Genomic DNA, 17,804 nt, shown 5'->3' on the forward strand with positions numbered 1-17,804 from the left:
TTCTGGTGCTCTGGATTTATGTTCTCAAATATATGTCAAGGTAGAAGCAATGCCAAACTCAAAGTTATGGTAAGTGATTGAAAATCATATGGAGTGAAAGTAAATCATGGGTAATTTCGTGTTTAAGTGCATGTGTGTCTATGTATCCATGACATATTGGGGCATGTATACATGTGTGTGCATTCACATGGATCAAGAGTTCTACCCTCAGAACATGGTTCGTCAGAACATTGTCTACCTTGGGGTTTTGTTGTTGTTGGTGGTGGTGGTAGTGGTGGTGGTGGTAGTGGTGGTTTTTTGAGACAGGGTTTCTCTGTGTAGACTTGGCTGTCATGAAACTTGCTCTGTTGACCAGGCTGGCCTAGAACTCAAAGAGATCTGTCTGCCTCTGGTGCTGCTGGGATTAAAGGTGTGCTCCACCACCACCTGGCACCATCTTTGTTTTAAAAGAAAGAATGTATTCCTTTTAGCTGGAATTCTGAAGCCGGTGGCTGGTGTGCCTCATGTTGCTACCTCGGCACCACTGTGTTTACAAGGATGTACATAATACCATGTATTGCTTTGTTTTACATAGGATCTGGGCCTCAATCATACTTTCAAGTCACACACTTTGCCAACTGAGCTACACACACACACACACACACACACACACACACACACACACACACACACACACACTATCATTGGTATTTTTATTGATGCAAATCTAGTTAGAGAAATTCTTTGCACATGAGAACATAATGTCAACTTAAAGCTCCCATTCCTAAGGGTTTTTCCTAAGCAGTTTCCATAAACCCCGAAAGAGCCATGAATGGAATGAATAACAGTAATGGTCGCTCACCTTAAATCATCTCACTTTCCTTTGGTCAATCGGTTTCCTTAACTTCAACTGGCCCTCAAACATTTTTTTTAATCTGGCATGGTAGTTTTCTAATTTAGAGTTCCACAGTCAAATTCCAAAACAGACACGGTCCCAGACCAGCCTCCCAGAGATCACCATGACAACAGTCTGGGCCCCAAGACAACCAGTCTACCTGAGCACCTCCGCATAAGAACTCATGGCTAGAAACTTCAAAGGCCTGGTAACAACTGTGTAATATTTATTTCACACGATAAATAAATGCATTTCATTCCTAACTCACTGTCTTCTAAAGAGCATGAAAAGAATTATGAAACCATAAAGCAATCCGATTCCCTCATTTTACACAGGAAAGGATGGAGATCTGGAGGCCCCAATGACTAAACAGAGTTATTGGGGAACTCACAGGCAGGAGTGCAATACTAGTCTCAGAACAAGCCACAGGGCACGGGAGAGATGCCGGTAACGAGACCACACCATGCACGAAAGTTGTGGACATAGCAGGAATGCCCAGCAGGCAACACTATGTGGCTCTTATATATGTGTGTGTGTGTGTGTGTGTGTGTGTGTGTGTGTGTGTGTGTGTGTGTGTCTGTGTGTGTGTGTGTCTGTGTGTAAGACACAGAGAAAGACAGAGACAGAAAGAGACAGGGGGAAGGAAGACACATACAGAGAGACAAAGAGAGCAAAAAGCCAGATGTCCACCTTGGCATTTACTCCTCAACTGCCATCCACCCACTTTTTTTAGACAGGGTTTCTCACTGGCCTGGAGTTCACCAAGTTGATTGGGCTGGCTGGCCAGCAGGCCACAGGGACCTGCCCATCTCTGCCTCTCCACCACTGAGATTAGAAGAACATAGCACCACAGCTGGCTTTTTATATGAGTTCTGGGCATGACCGCAGGTCCTCTGGCTTGCTCTACAGACACCTGATCCACTGAGCCATGTCCTCAGCCCAGTGTTTAGTAGTTTCATTTTTAGAACTTTAAGAAGTAATGTGTTATGGTGTCACTTTTCTTAGGTAGAGATAAAAATGCAAAGGGAGAACAGAAGGCTCCAGCTTTGTCAAATTAGTGGTCATCCAGGCTGCAATGGCTTTTCTTTCTAGTTCTCTCTATAGATGCCTTCTGCTGCCTCTGATTTGCTGAAATAAGACCACTAAAATTCAAACTGCAGACAGGAAAATATAACCTGTTTTATGTTAACTAGGGATGTTGAAAAATACTGTTTAAAATATTTTCTTCCATCTGTGGTAATCTGAAGAAAATTTATCCTCCAATCGATGTTTCTTGGTCATTTTAGATTTCTGGTATATTTATATAGCAAGGCAAATAAGAGGGTCCCATTTTCATGAAAAGTCTCAGCCAGGAAAAAAATTGCAGATGGTGTGTAAATAGCAACTCCATACCAATAAGAAACCACTCTCTAGAATACTGAGGAAAGTAGTCAGAAAAATGGTGGAGCCAGAGGGTAGGGAAGAGTGTTGTGAAATGTCTTCTTCTGCATGGGACGTGGCTCCCACACACATCAGCTCAAGCAGCTGTGTTTGTTCACACAAGACCTGTACAAATACAAGCCAGCCTAAATTTCAGCATGGAAGGGTTTGGGGTACTCAAGGCCCTGTTCCTATCTGTGGAGCTATTGAAAGTGATGACTGCTGAGGAAGAGGCTCACTTTTCCTTATAGACATGACCACTAGTAGGTCTCTCGTGTCCCAGCGCCTGGCCACACACCAATACACACATGGACAACACCAACTGCACTCAGTAGGGTATTAGTGAAAAAAAATAGTTTTCTTTTAAAGACCTAAAGTAGGGAGGGAGATGGGTCCCTTGGAACTTGAAAGGATGTAATTGGGATGGATAAGATAAAATAAAGCATTATATGCTTTTATGGAAAAGAAGAAGAAGCCACCCTCTACATCCATCAGAAGGAGCAAGGCATCCAGGAAAGGCAGGCTCAGAGCTGAGTCAAAGCTGTCAAATGGCTCCTCACTTCTTCACCAATGAAGGCTCGTTCTGATCGTCCTTTCCCACATGTCCATTTTGTAGAATGCTGCTGTTTGTGTTTTCTTCTAGCACTGTCAGTGACTGGAGTTTTAAAGCAAGGTCTTTAATGGTCTGGGAAGGGACAGCAGAGCAGAGGAGCTGCTGACCGCCCAGAGGTAAGCAGGTGGCTCCTCTCTTATGTTTTATTCCAAGAGATTCATGGAAGCTACCCTTCAAGTTGTTAAGATCTATTTTTATTTATAAGTATGTATATGTATTTCTGAATGCATGTATGCCCATGTGTGGGCATGTTTGCCAAGTCCAGAAAGGGGCTCTTCGCCCCCTGGAACTGTAGTCATAGGCAATGGTGAGCTTCCTAGCATGTTTCTGAGGAACTGAACTTGGCTCTTCTGCAAGAACAGCAAGAACTAAGCTATCTCTCTAGCCCCCACAATGTTCATTAATGTATGTGTGACCCATAAAAAGAGAGACTGAATAAGGGTGTATTATCTTCTTCTGCACTCACTTCTATGCCAGGTCCCTATTGCTTCCTAGTGGACAGCAAAAGCAAACCCGAGGATATGATAAGGTCCTGAAAGAGGATAGTGGGAACAGTAACCCTTGGATAAAGTCTGCTCCATGGCTTATCTCTATTAGTTCTCTGACTGTAATTGCAGTTGACCTCCTTAAGGCCGTGTAAGCTCTACATAGGAAATCTGATTACAGTGGCAAATATCCTCACAAAAGCACTATGGGAAACCAACCACTATTTATTGTACATATAATTATCTTTTCTTTCAACCCAGGATAGAGCTCGGGCTCTTTGGTAACCCAAATCTATGTGGGATTGTCATTTGATTTACAACTGATGACCTAGCATCACCTAGCATCATATGAAAATAATTTACTGTGTCTTATGTGGCCCATCATGGAAATCAATAGCTTGACTATAGAGACATCTCAATTAGATGGTGCAAAGAGTGAGCCCTGCCTCCTTCCTTCCTGTATCATTAAAATGGTAAGTACTCTACGGCAGTGCTTCAAGTTGGATTGGAGAGCCGCTGTTATTACTGGCTGCTATACATAAAGTGACAGTTCACGCAAAGGAGGGGAGAATTGGGGGTAAGGGGGTATAAGTTATGGCATAAGAGGGGTGGGCCATGGAAATGTTAAAGCTTTTATTGGTGCTCTTCTACAGCACCTGGGTAATTTCACGAGTCTGACAGATTATTCAATTACAGTAATGAATACAGATGAGTCATTCATTTGCCTACCATGTTCTTTAAGGCCCCCAAAGCAAGGACATGGGCAGCCACTGCATGTACTAGCCACAGTGAGGGGACAGAGCTCAAGGCTGAAGTCTCTCTCTGCAATACACACAAAAGCAGCTTTGGGCAAGACTGGGGAGATGGCTCAGTGGGTACAGCAAGCACTGTGAAAGTCTGAGAACCTGAGTTCAAAACCCTCCCGGTCCACATAAAGGCAGAGAGCAAAGCCCATGTGTCTCCATTCCTAGCTCTCCTATGGGGAAATGGGAGGCATAGACAAGGGAAATCCAGAAAGCCTGCTGGCCAGTTAGCCTGGTGTACACAGGAGGGGAAAAGCAACAAGAGACACTGGCTCAGACACGGTGGGAAGCAATGACTAATACCAAAAGGTATCCTCTGAGTGCATGTGTGCTGAGGCATCATCACCACCAGGGAGGGAGGTGATGAGGGAGAGAGAGAGGGAGGGAGGGAGAAAAGAAGGAAAGAAGAGAGGGAGGGAGGGAGGGAGGGAGGAAGAGGGAGGGAGGGAGACAGAGACAGAGAGGCAGAGACAAGAGACAGAAAGACTAAACTATTGATATAAAGAGCTTCATAATGGAAACAGGTCCCCAAGGATGCTCACGAACATTAACACTTTAAGACAACTTCTCAAGCGTGACACAGCCTAGCACGACCTCCAGATAAAAATGGGGAGTAAAAGAGTTTCCCTGTTTCATTAAGGAAAGTGAATTGTCTGTCTTGAGAGAACTTAATCTGGACTCAGGACTTTAGTGCACACACTTGTGTTTTCTCCTTTAGGACTGACCAGGTTCTTGCATAGCAAGCTGAGACACTGCCCGGCCCTCTATTGACTGACTAGAATTCCAAACTTCTGACTGTGCTGAAATGCAGTCGAAAAGGGGCTACTTTCATCCAAACCATCCTTTCAAATTATAATCGTGTCTTTTAAATTCTTTAATTTTTAATCATGTAGACATACGGATTTGTGTGTGTGTGGGGTGGGGTACATGCATGTGAGTACAGGTGCCCACAGAGGCCAAAAGAGGGCGCTGGATTCCCTCAAGCTGGAGTTACAGATAGTTGTGAGGTATTGGCTGCACGTGCTGGAAACTACACTCAGGTCCTCTGTAAGAGCAGATGATATTTTTAATACCTACCCATGTAATCTTATCATTCTAAAATAAATAAGCCCACTACTCTTTATTTTTGACTATTCAGAAAAAAAGTAAGAATGTACCAAATAATTAGATTCACATGATTAAACAGTACTGGGATGACCATCAAAATCCTTATCCTATCTGGCATATACCCACAGAATGCATGGCGAACCCACTGAACTACACTTTGGAAAGTCACCAGAAAAGAAAATACAAGCAGTTCTAACAAACCTCAACTGCCAGGTCAAAATAAGTTGCAGGGGAGTGGTCAAGCTGTAAAGAGAATAGTTTGAGCAAAAGAGAAGGTCAGAGCCGTTGGAGCTCCCTCTGAAGGCAACCGACACTTGCCTCCCAGAAAGTCCACCCAAGGTTTGACTGGTGCCGAGGGGGACAGTCCTCAGGACCAGGGTGCCTGTGGCAGAACCGTACCTGGAAAACCGCTGCTGCAGGCCCCGCATCTGGATCCTGGTACGCTCTGACTCCAGGGTCACCTCCCGCAGCCGCTCCTCACTCTGTAGCCGTAAGTGTCGCTCCTCTTCCAAGTCATGTATCAGCTTCTCGTGCTAGGAGACACAGAACGTCATGGATGTCAGAAGGTGTCTGTGCCAACCTAGGATGCAGGGCGAGTGGCTGGTTCCTAAGAGCTAACCTGAGCTTCACATTCATAGCTACTTAGCTACATAAGACAGACAGACAGACAGACAGACAGACACGCACGCATGCACGCACGCACGCACACACGCACATGCATACGCACACACATGAGATGGTAACATCTTTCTACAGTAGATTCGGTTACTAATTTTGTTGGTAGAGCAGGAAACCAAGGATGAAAGATCTACACATGTATTCAAGATCACTGGAAGGCTGGCCTGGGGAAACGGCTTGGGAGGTTAAATGTTAGCCTTGCAAGAATGCAGAGGACCTGAGTCCAGATCCTCATCACCAACATAGAAGCTGTCATGGGAGCGAGCACTGATAATCCCAGTGCTGGGGAGCAGAGGTAGGAGGACCCCAGGAGCTGGTTGGCCAGCTGTAAAGGCAAAACCTGTGTTCAGTGAGAGACCCTGGAGCTAAAAACAAAGTGGATAAGTGATGGGAACAGATCCCAGTGCCACCCTCTCTCATCACATGGGACCCCCGTGGGCAAGCATAAACACACACACACACACACACACACACACACACACACACACACACACACACACACACACACACACATCACTGAACACAGAAGCCAGAAGGTGAAAGAGTTTGAGTCCTGGATGACTTGACTCTGTTACTGAAATAATTTCCAAGAAGTCAAGTTGTCTTTGTACGAAAATACATCCCCCAAACTCTATCAAAGTCACAGTGCTCAGATATTAAAGCATCACTGCTGTTTGAAATGACTTCATCTCTTCAATCTCTGGGACATCATTTAAAGGAAGTGTCACCGTTTGCATAGAAGGGCCACGAATCTCAACTTAATTAGACTACAGCTTTGGAAGTTGTGGATTAGAACCCCACAGCCAGTCACAGACCCTGTGCAGGGGTAATGGAAGGTTTGGAAACGGTAAAGGTTTATGAGTGCTCAACAACAACAAAAACAATTAAATAAAAATCGAACTAGTAAAGAATCCAAAGTGCTTGTGTCTTTCGTGTTGCTTTGTGCAGCATCCCTGCAAGCTGGCTGCTGAAGCCACAGCATGAACACCTTGGCCTGCATGTGCTCTCCTGACATGCGACATCACATGACTCTGCCTGGACCAGTTCTAAGGCTCCTTTACCTGTAAGTGGCAGTGTCTCGCTGTACACCGGGTTGCCGTTCTTACAGACGCACAGTGCTTTAGTTACAGAGGGCGGGTGGGGGTGGGGCGGCAGTTCAGTCAGTAACTCTCCATACTGGACTGTGTCTGGGTACTTGTTTAGCTCTTGCTGTGGAGTCAAGGACCTGAGTTCAATAATTCAGGCTTTGGATTCAGACAGAATTTCTCACACATTCTGAAAGGAGTACAAACGTACTTTTGCCATCTTATGCTGTGTATTAACGGGAAGCAGTGCACTCAGTGTGGATGGTGACAAAATCAGAAGAGTCATCAACTGAAAACATTTTGTGTACTATGGTATTGAATATAGAGCCAAGAGTTTTAATTTTTCAAAACAAGTGAGGAGGTCTGGGGGTCTAGTGGCCACCATTATAGCTCCAGGTCTAGTGAGGGACCCTGTCTCAAGGGCATAAGGCAGAGGGTAATAGATCAGGGCATCACACATCTCCTTCTGCCCTCTGCACACATATGTCTGCACAAATGGGCAGACATAACACAGACACACACTCAAACACTTACATAATGACTCCTGAGACACGCCCAAGGGCTCAGCCTTCAGACATGCCCTTGCACAACCTCTCCAATCCAAACTTCCAACAGAACCCACTATCTCCACTGCATTTGAGATCCTTTTTCTACTTTTTTTTTTTTCATGAATCTGCAGCTCCATCAATAGTTCTCTGAGATTAGGATCATCTCTTCTGTGCAAATATACTTTGTATTTTTAGAACATTACTTAATGCGCAGCGGTGTTGGAAATGTTCCCACTTGTTGACTCTCGAGCTGGATCTTTTGCTAAGCCCTATCTTTGTTCACTTTGAAGTCTAGCAGTCAGTTACTTTTATTGACATCAGGACAAATCTGAATAAAGTCTGTATCCTATCATCTTGGAATACGACATTCTGGAAGCTTTGGAGATGAAAGGAAAGTGTACTGTGGAAGGAAAATGTAGTGCAGCCGATTCTCAGCGGAAATGGTTAAAAATGGTAAATTTTGTGTTGTGCTTTTAACATAATGGAGAAAAACAAACCTCTTTATCAGCATTTCATACAAAAAACATTCTTTATGTGCTGAGTCACTGCATAGAAGGAACAGCACAGTTGCCCTTTTTATAGAATCTGGCAGAGGTGGGGTCGGGTGCAAGTGCCAAATAGTAAACAGTTCAAAAGCACATGCGACAGGAGGGGACAAGTTCTGCAGATAAAACAGTCACCTTCCTTATTTCAAACGCAAATAGGAGGGGCTAGGACTGTCGCTCAGCTTGGTAGCATGCCCAAAGCCTTGGGCCACAACCAGAACAGCATCAACTGGGTGGCATTACTCATATCTGCAACCATATCTGAGGTTGAAGAAAGGAAAGCAGAAGTTCAAAGTCATCCTTGATTACTTAGGGAGTTTGAGGCTATCCTGGGTTAGGTGAGACTATACCTAAAGATCAAAAAAAAAAAAAAAAAAAACCAAAAACAAAAAACCAAAAACGCATTATATTATTTTTCACTGTTCTATTGAATGGTCCAATATCCAATATGGGACAACTTTCTTTTCTACGTGAATAATCTCCAGGTCAATTTGATGATACTGTTTAAGATACAGAAACATACACATGAGAATTTTCCAGAAAATTAAAGTTAGGAAGGCAGAAGTTATTCACTAAAACATAACCCTTATATATGGGACATCAAGGTTTGACAGTAATATGCATCTACTTTCCAAACAGAAATTTTCACTCAAACTAAAACAAAGTAAGAGAAAGATGTCTGGAAGTAGCAAAGGACTTTATCAATGAGTCGGCTGGATCCTGAGGATAAACGCATTTGTCCCCCAGATAAACTGATTTTCGGCCACAGGTTTGCCCCAGAGCTTTCAGAACAGAGAGCTACAATATAGTATTTTTAGAGGGCAACCTTACAACAACGTGGGAACTCAGAGTTGCCGCACAGGCATAGACCTGCTGACTGGTGTCCAAAATGCCAATCAACATCCAACACACCCAAAGCATCCTACCAATGACAGGCCCAGGATAACCCTTTCACTCTCTCACTGCCTGAAATGTAAAACCAAGCTTATTTTATTTCTTAGAAGCCCATAAGACAGGCTGGGGAGAAGGCTCAGTCAGGAAAGGGGGGTATTGCAAACACAAGCAGCTGAGTGTGATCACCCAGGGACGATAATTAAAAAAAATAAAAGTTGGACATGGTTGGGAGACAGAGACAGGTAGATCCCTGAGGGCCACTGATCAGCCAGCCGAGCCCAATCCCAGTATCCCAGGCCAGGGACACTGAGAGACTCTGTCCAAAAACCAAAGCAGAGAGACCCTAAGGAGCTGCAGCTGAGATTGTAGTCCTGCCTCCACATGTGTGTGTGCATGTGTGCATGCGTGTATGAGCGTGCACACATGTATGCACACACACATACACACACACACACACACTCAGGGCGGGGGGGGGGGGTAGAGAATTCTATAAGCCAAACACATCAGTGTAAAAATTGAAGTGATGTTTGCCCAAAGAAGGCTAGCTTTAATTTTACAACTCTCTACCAATTTCTATCAAACCAGTGTCAAATGGATCTAAATTAATCTATAGTTATGGCATCTAATTGCAGCGCCGTTTTTGCTTTTCACACAAATTGCGATGTATTTTTCCCCATAAAGCCCTCTGAATTCAATATCTCCATTAGTTATGAAAGATTCGGTCACTCTAGACGCTGAGATGCAGATAAAGAACTTCAGCATTGATTTTTTTAAAGCACGCACTGTTGCCTGTAACAGAAGAATCAGAATCAGATTTTGTGATGCTCAGATAAAGACAGTACAGGGTATATCCGTAGCGCTGATAACATCACCCGAGAGAGACAAAGCTTTCATTCTAACCAAAAAAAGACAGAGCACGTGAGTTTTTTTTTTTTTTTTTAGTTAGAGGAGGGACAAAAGGGTGACTTAGATAAGAGAGTTGAGGATGGGGAGCAGAGCTGGGGTGGGCAGAAGGAAAGAAGACAGATGGCAACCGGATACATCACAAAATGTCCGCTATGCTAAGGTGCAGTCCTGTAGGAGAAGCCACAGGAGAGTCACATAATATGACTAACTTGTCTTAAGCAAATGAAATCTCTGGGTTAGGAGATGATGCAGCGCGTAAGGGGCTTGTCTTCAAGTGTGAAGGTCAGAGCAAGATGGCTAGTTATAGCAGCCTGACACACAAGCTCTGGGTTCAGGGAGAGCCTCTTTCTCGGTGAATAGAGTGGACCGTGATGGAGGAAGACACCCAGCATCAAGCTCTGGTCTCCACACATAAGCGCACGTTTGTGCATACATCAAGAAACGACAACAGCTGACTGCAGCACACCAGGGGAAATATTAAGCATTTTTATTGCACACAGTCAATCATTCTTTTTACAAATCCTTAGGATTTGGGGTGAAGAACAAAATGGTAATATTTTGTCTTGATACCATCATACAACTGAAAATCGAGGAGTAAAAATATATGTGGAAATGTATGCATACATTTGAACCCGTAAGTATCTTAAATCATGCACTGGGGAAGACACGAGGATAATTATCTATGCTGTCACTTCGGTTCTCCCATGGGCATCTTGTTCAACCTCAGTGGATGATGTCATACTGCTCATGAACTTGAGAGGACCTAGCATCTCCTAGGGGACGAACTGGATATGTCTACAAGGAATGTCTAGATTGGTGAATACAGGTGGGAAAACCCATCCTGAATGTGAATGACTCCGTGCCATGGGCTCATGTCCGGGGCAGAATACAAAGGAGAAAGTGATCCCGGGTAGGAACTTTCAGCTCTTTACTTCCTGACTACAGGTGGAATGTGACCAGCTAACTCACAGTCCTGCCACCATGACTCCCCACCATGACAGACTGTATCCTTGAAGCATGAGCCAAAATAAACTTTTGCTGCCTAAAGTTGTTTTCTTGCTAGGTAGTATTTTAACAGCAATGAGAGAGAGAGAGAGAGAGAGAGAGAGAGAGAGAGAGAGAGAGAGAGAGAGAGAGAGAGAGAGAGAGAGAGAACCTGCACTTGGGAAAAACACTAATTCTGTACTGACCTAACTCTAAATGGCTAAACTTCCGTCCCACTCGCACATTCTATGCACCCATACAACCTGCCATAAAGCAGGAAAAACATACTTACTAATGACACCAAGACTATCAAGAGATGAAGAACAATGTCAACAAAATGGTGTGTGTGTGTGTGTGTTTGTCAAGGTCAGTCAGGGCATGGGTTTCCCAAGGTAATGATTGAAAAGGACTGATGTCCTAGTTTCAGATGGTTTGGTGAGTGAGAGGTATGCTTGGTCTTAGCCAATGGAGAGCAAGCAAGGTAGTTAAAGGGTAGATATTAGCATCGTGTAACTGTGGAGTGACATGACAAAGCAGACTCCAGAAGGATCACAGGTCCCATTTCTACGTAGTTTTTAAAGAGAAAACACAAATCTAATTGATACTTGCACAAGGGAATTTATCCTTGAAAGCAAGAGGAGCTTGTGTCAATGTCATTCGTGTCTATGCTGTGGAGATTTCTGCTTCACCATCTTTCTGATTTCAACAAGCTTCCAGAAAACCATTTCCTCATAAGCAATTTAATATCTGATGGTGGTGGTGATGGTGATGGTGGTGGTGATGGTGATGGTGGTGGTGGTGGTAGTGGTGATGGAGCTGGCTGAGGCAGTCAAGACTTTGGTTGACAAATAAACTGGGTGGTAAGCCTGATGTCTATAGCCAGCTACCTAACTCAGACACACTGTTTTCACAGACCAGTTTTTTAATTGAGTTTATTTGGTCCAAAGGCTCACATCTCATCTTAATTGTGCAAATGCTTCATTTACTCGGCCAATGGGCTCTTTTGTAAACTCAGTGATACAGTCTTCTACTTTAGTCACAGATCTTTCTCTGATGTCATGTTAATTGATCACAATTAACAGTAGCTATTAATTATTCTCTCCCCTCGGGAATTCATGAAAATCAGTTTTATTAAGTGTCTTCATACTTGACTGAGTTCCTAAATTCCCCTTCCTTTTCTTTAGAGACTGTATATTCTGTACACAACAGGGTGGTTGTTCAGTCTCTCCGCAACCTGGGCCTATAGAGCTATACTGTAAAACATATTTAGAGTGGGCTTGGGTTTACTTTTGTGTCTTTCATCTCCTTTGCTCTGTTCCTTTCTTGCCTATGCCCCCAAGGATCAATGGCGAGTGTATTCTGTAGCTGATTTAGTTCTGTGTCAAACTTGAAAATCGCCTATTTCTCTTTGTACCATATTACACAGGATTTAGAGGTTCTTTTCCTCCATCTTCCAGTCTTGAACCTCAGGTATATCTCCCATGAAGGGTCACACCTGTCCTGTTCTCTCTATCTTAATGTCTCTCTCACAGCATGTCCATCTAGTGTACACTGCATCCTACCTGCTGAGACGCTTTTCTTTTTCTTAGCATATTTTAATTATACATAATGGCTTCACCATGAGATTTTTCATACATTCGTTTAGTAACCATATTTGCCTTCTGTCTGTTCTTCCATCCTCATTGATCCTCTTCCTCTTCTCAACTAGCCCCGCCCCCTTGTACTCCCTTCATAACCAGTTGGATTTCACTAGAGCTGCCTATGAGAGCATGGGGAAGGGGTTATCTACAAGGCCATGGGAAGGTACCAGAAGCTACACCACAGAAGAAAATATCTCTCTTTCTCTGATCACCATTCACAGGTCTTCAGGTCTATGGGTCTTCAATTGGAAGGGTGGAGCTTTGAGAGCCCTTGCTTTCTCCATGACAAATATTGACGGACTACATTTGTGTAGGGTTTCTGCAGGTAATCATGGCTGCTATAAGTTAAAGGGTAAGGACCATGTCCTGCCCAGAATAATACCCTTCCACAGGACTTCATCCCTTCCTCCCACTTCTACATTCTTTCTGCCCACACTGTCTTCAGTGTTTCCTGAATCTTATACCTCTGCCATCCTCTCTTCTACTCTTAATGTTCAGCTCCACTTTTTAAAAACTACACCTCATCTTATCATTTGCTAAGTATTCCATATACAGCTATGTCCCATCTCTTCCAAAGTGCTGTTTGGTTAAGAAGAGGACTAAATCTCGGGCTTGGTAAGGACCTGCCCATCACGGTAGCACACTGTTGAGTGGTTCAAAACTATGCAGGAAATACTTGCTAAGTGTGACAGAATCCTCTTGACTTTGAATTTCACCACTTTTCTTTCGGTTGACAGTCAGTAACCACTTTCAGTCTTAATCCTGATGCTAAGGATGACATACAATTTTCTCTATTTTAAAAACCTCATGTAGCTTACTCTGTCGTTTTTGGTCCCTGCCCATAGGGTTCTCCCCACTGTCTGTAGAATGCATATCCAACTTGATATTCGTCTCACCTGATCAGTCACTTCCACTCATTAATTAAGTCATAAATTTCATTTCTTCTAGGACTCTTCCTTCCAGAGCATTTGCAATTGCACTTATTAAGATTGTACATTTCGTGTTCATTCTGCTCAGCCCCCTTGGTTTTATAGATCAGTGAGAGAGAGGAAAAACCTATTTAGACTAGGAATCTTTATATTCCTGTCTTTCCTCGGTGAATGGGTGTAATTATGTGTATGGGAAATTAGAGTGTTTGCTATGATAATTATTCACTCTTCTAAAATAAGAGAATAATTATAATGTCAACATCTGACTGTACAAGTTGCTGCTGAAGCATTTAAGTCTGCCACAAAGTGGCTTGCAGGATCCTGGCAATTAATATTAATTTTCCACAAATGCTTTTTATTCATCTGGAGAACATTCCAGATGGCCTTCACACTTCCCATTGCCTTGCGGAGATTTTTCTTTACATGGAGCTGTTTCTCCAAACAAAGCTTTGAGAACAACTGGCCTGGTGTGTACAGGACCAGCTTCTAGTGTTATAGATGAGACAAATTATAGGAGAAATTTCACAATTTTTAAAACATGATTTCCAGCAGTTGGCCTCACGCTTATTAGGAAATGCAAACGTTCACATTTCATCATGAAAAGGTCAGCTAGATCAGGTAAAAGATCGTCATGGAAGTGTGCGCAGGCTATGGTTCAATGCTGCAGGGTTCTGTTTCACAGAGTCATCAGCCTTAGGAGAGGGTAAAGATGGTATATACTGAAAGCTTACTCGGTGCTAATCAGGGAGGTAACTTTATAAAAATATCATTTTTTAATTTAAGAAATCATTAAAAACTAATATATGAGCTGAGTAAACATAGCTCATCAATCAAAAAGAGAAATGTGTTCTTTTACAAGAACACTGAAGTAACCATTATATACATGCATAGACATATGCCTGCAGAAGTCAAAAGTCAGATTTGGATGTCTTCCATGATCTTGCTCTCCCGTGTCTTTTGAACCTAGGTCTCTCACTACCCTAGAATTCACTCATTAGGCAAGGTGAGGTGGCCAGCAAGCCCTTGGAATCATTCTGCCTCTGCCTCTTTGGTGCTTAAATTTGGGGCCATTTTTGTTTTGTTTTTAATATGTGTTCTGGGACTGAACCAAGGTCCTTATGCTTGTGGGGTAACCTCTTTACATCCTGAACTATCTCCCCAGTTCCCTGAACGGCTCTTTTCCAAGTACGTTTGACCCTTGATCAATCATATAAACGAAGGATAATGTCATGTCATAGGACCAGTCCCCAGTGACAGCAGTTGTAAGCAAATAAAGACATGACAAACACTAATCATAAAATATATGCCAGCAGGGGCCAGAGTCAACATTCACAGAACATCTGCCTGGTGTGTGGCTGGATACAGATGCTCACTGAGGAATTACACAAGACGTCTAAAGGTCTACTGTGAACATGTTAAGCAAGGGTTAGGAAACATGCTGAGAGGGGCCTGCTTTGATAATTCCTAGCTTTTCCCTAGTTTCTATTCCTGGCTGAATGCTTAGCTCGCTCTCTCTCATTCACAAGTGGTTTCTTCTGGAACATTCTGTCACACCTGATTGAACCCAGCAGGACTTTTCTTGCCACAAGGAAACATTAGGTCCTTTCCCTTGCTATAGCACTTGCAATCAAAGGGAGACAGAAATGTTGGGGAAATGCTTTAGGTTGTTAAGAACAAAGAGGTTGTAAATGATGTTTATTCTTGTAGGGTGACCAGGCACATCCCACCTCTCTCCAGCTAAGCACAAAGGTCGATCCACTCCAAAAGTGACTCTCTGCAGAAGAGGGGTTGCCATGGACTAGGGGACTCTTACATCACATCTAGGCTAGAGATATTTATATGTTTTGCCTTGTGCTTCCACTTATAAATTACTATATGTATACAAATATGAGCTCAAAACTAAATCTGTGCCTGAATATGGCACAGTAAAGATGAATGTCAAACATTTTCACTATTACTATATTAAGATCCTGAAAAATAGCTCTAGGAAATTTTACCTTTTTCAGAAAATCATAAGGCAAAAATCTAAGGTTTTTTTTTCTGGGCTTTGTGTGTTATACAATATGATTCCTTCCCTTTCGCAGTTGGAGAAAATTCATACATTGTTCAACAAACATGTCTTATAGAGCTTAGGATTTCCAGGAGTTATTGCAAAGGACCAGGTTGAACATGCTCAATGCTAGAGGTCCCAATTTGTGCTTTTTATTGTCGGTAAGGAACAGGGGCACCCTTCATACCACAGAGGCCTTATCTCTGAGGTTGGGGATGGTTACAAAGGACCCGTTAATGACAGAGAGCTCAGAGCACTGAACATCACTTACACGTAGTTGATAACAAATAAACAACTGCTATAGATAGCACAGAGATTCTGTCTTTATTTTTGATATAGAGGAATCCACACTATAGTTACTACCAACAACTGTGTATAAGACAAGGAAGCATATAGACCCTTAAAGTGCTGGGGACATAGCTTAGTAGGTAGATTGCTGGCCTAGTTACCAGAAGCTCTAGGTTTGAGCCCCAGAACCATCTAGAACTGGCTTGCAGAGGCACACATGCCTGAAATCCCAGACACTCCAGAGGTAAAAGCTGGAGATATTAGGGCTTCAAGTTAATGACTGGCCTAAACCAGCTGGAAGTCCATTTAGACTACAGGAGCTCCTATCTCTAAACAATAAAAGTCACATTTAAATACACTCGTGGGAAGAAGCTGATACACAGAGACTCATATCTAGTCCATGTACTAAGAATATGTTTTTATCATCAAGAATATTACAGTGTGGCCTTGCCAGATGACTCAGTGGCTCATGATGCTTGCCTATAGGCCTAAGTTCAATCCCTGGGACCCACAGGGTGGAAGTGAAACCAGCTCCTTCAGGTTGTTGTTCTCTGACTTCCACATGTGTACGGTGGTACACACACACACACACACACACACACACACACACACACACACACACAGGGTAAATAAATACAGTAATTTCCAAAAGGACCATAACAATGAGATTAAAGTGTAAACTCATTCCCAGGGCAGGAGTTGGCACATATTTTCATTCGGGTACTAGATGCTGAACCCTTGAGGCTTTATAGATTATTGCCTCTGTTTCAACTGCTCAGATATACCCTTGACCACACACTGGACACAGATGAATGAATGAATGGATGGATGGATGAATGAATGAATGTGTATGTTTATATCACAATCAAATTACAGCAGTGTTTGCATTTGGGAAGCTGAGACAGGGAGACAGGCGTGAACAGAGAAGCCAAGTCTGAACTGCAGCAGGACACACCATCTCAGTTGTTTTATTTTTCCTCAGAAAGAAACATACATGGGTGGGGAAGGGGGCAACGTGGTGATAGTTTGTGGAGCCCTAGTCAAGATTTACTGTTGGTGAGGAGTTAATGCAATGTGTTCTATTTCTAGGAAGCAATCCACTGTTTTGTTATTGTTATATTCAGATCTTACACATTCCCCAGAAACATTGGTGTGAGGTAACTACCTTCTGGTTACTGGGAAACAAAAACAGCTTGGTACCTCCCCTCCCCTGCCCGGAGTGAAAAATTTGATAGCAACCATCAAAGATGAAATTTTCCCTTTGTACATTGGTGGAGGGATAAAGCATCTAATATCTGTGCTTGTCAGTGTGCTGGGAACAAATCTGTTATCTATCCCCGTGATTACATCGCTGCACAGAGGCACCAGGTTCATGTAACACACAGAATCACATCTTAGCAAGGACACTTTCCCTCGCTTGGAGGCACAACAGATTCCACTCGCAAGCACGGTTAGTCAGTACTTGAACTCAACTACAATTTACAAAGAGCCTGCTTCATGTCTAGCTACTTTGACCATTAGTTAGTTTTGAATAATGGCCATGGCATATAGACAAATGACTGCTTAATCACTGTGATAGATTGATTATCAATTTTATTTTTTAAAGTAATTTATCCAGACTACATCTCAATTGTTATCCCCTCACTTGTATCTTCCCGTCCCTCCTCCCTCCTTCTTTCATCCTATCCCCCTCCCCTACCTAGGTCTGTGACAGAAGGAGACCTCATCCCCCACTTTAAGATCATGCCTATCAGGTCTCCCCTGGTAGCCTGCTTATTCTTCCTCTGAGTGTCACCATTGATTTGGATATTGACCATTCCCCTGTAATAGACGTAGTCTGCAGGTCGCACTCTACAAGGTACTGTGGATCTTTGAAAGGTGGGATCTAGTAAAATATATTTAGAGATCCTTGACAGCTTCTCTCAAATAAACTGTGGGACCTCTACCATCTCTGTC

At 43.1% G+C, this 17,804-nt stretch overlaps 1 protein-coding gene across 8 annotated transcripts in view; it reads right to left on the reverse strand.

Moving 5' to 3' along the window:
* The window catches only part of Nckap5 (NCK associated protein 5), a 958,567-nt gene that overhangs the window by 487,313 nt on the left and 453,450 nt on the right, over positions 1 to 17,804 (reverse strand). For all 8 annotated transcript variants that reach the window (XM_051147290.1, XM_051147282.1, XM_051147283.1 and 5 more), the window contains one exon: positions 5,701 to 5,834. In XM_051147290.1, coding sequence (XP_051003247.1) covers positions 5,701 to 5,834 — 134 coding nt within the window. The remainder of the gene's footprint in view (positions 1 to 5,700; positions 5,835 to 17,804) is intronic.

Source organism: Acomys russatus, chromosome 6 (assembly GCF_903995435.1).
Source record: "Acomys russatus chromosome 6, mAcoRus1.1, whole genome shotgun sequence".
In the NCBI taxonomy this organism is placed as follows: domain Eukaryota; kingdom Metazoa; phylum Chordata; class Mammalia; order Rodentia; family Muridae; genus Acomys; species Acomys russatus.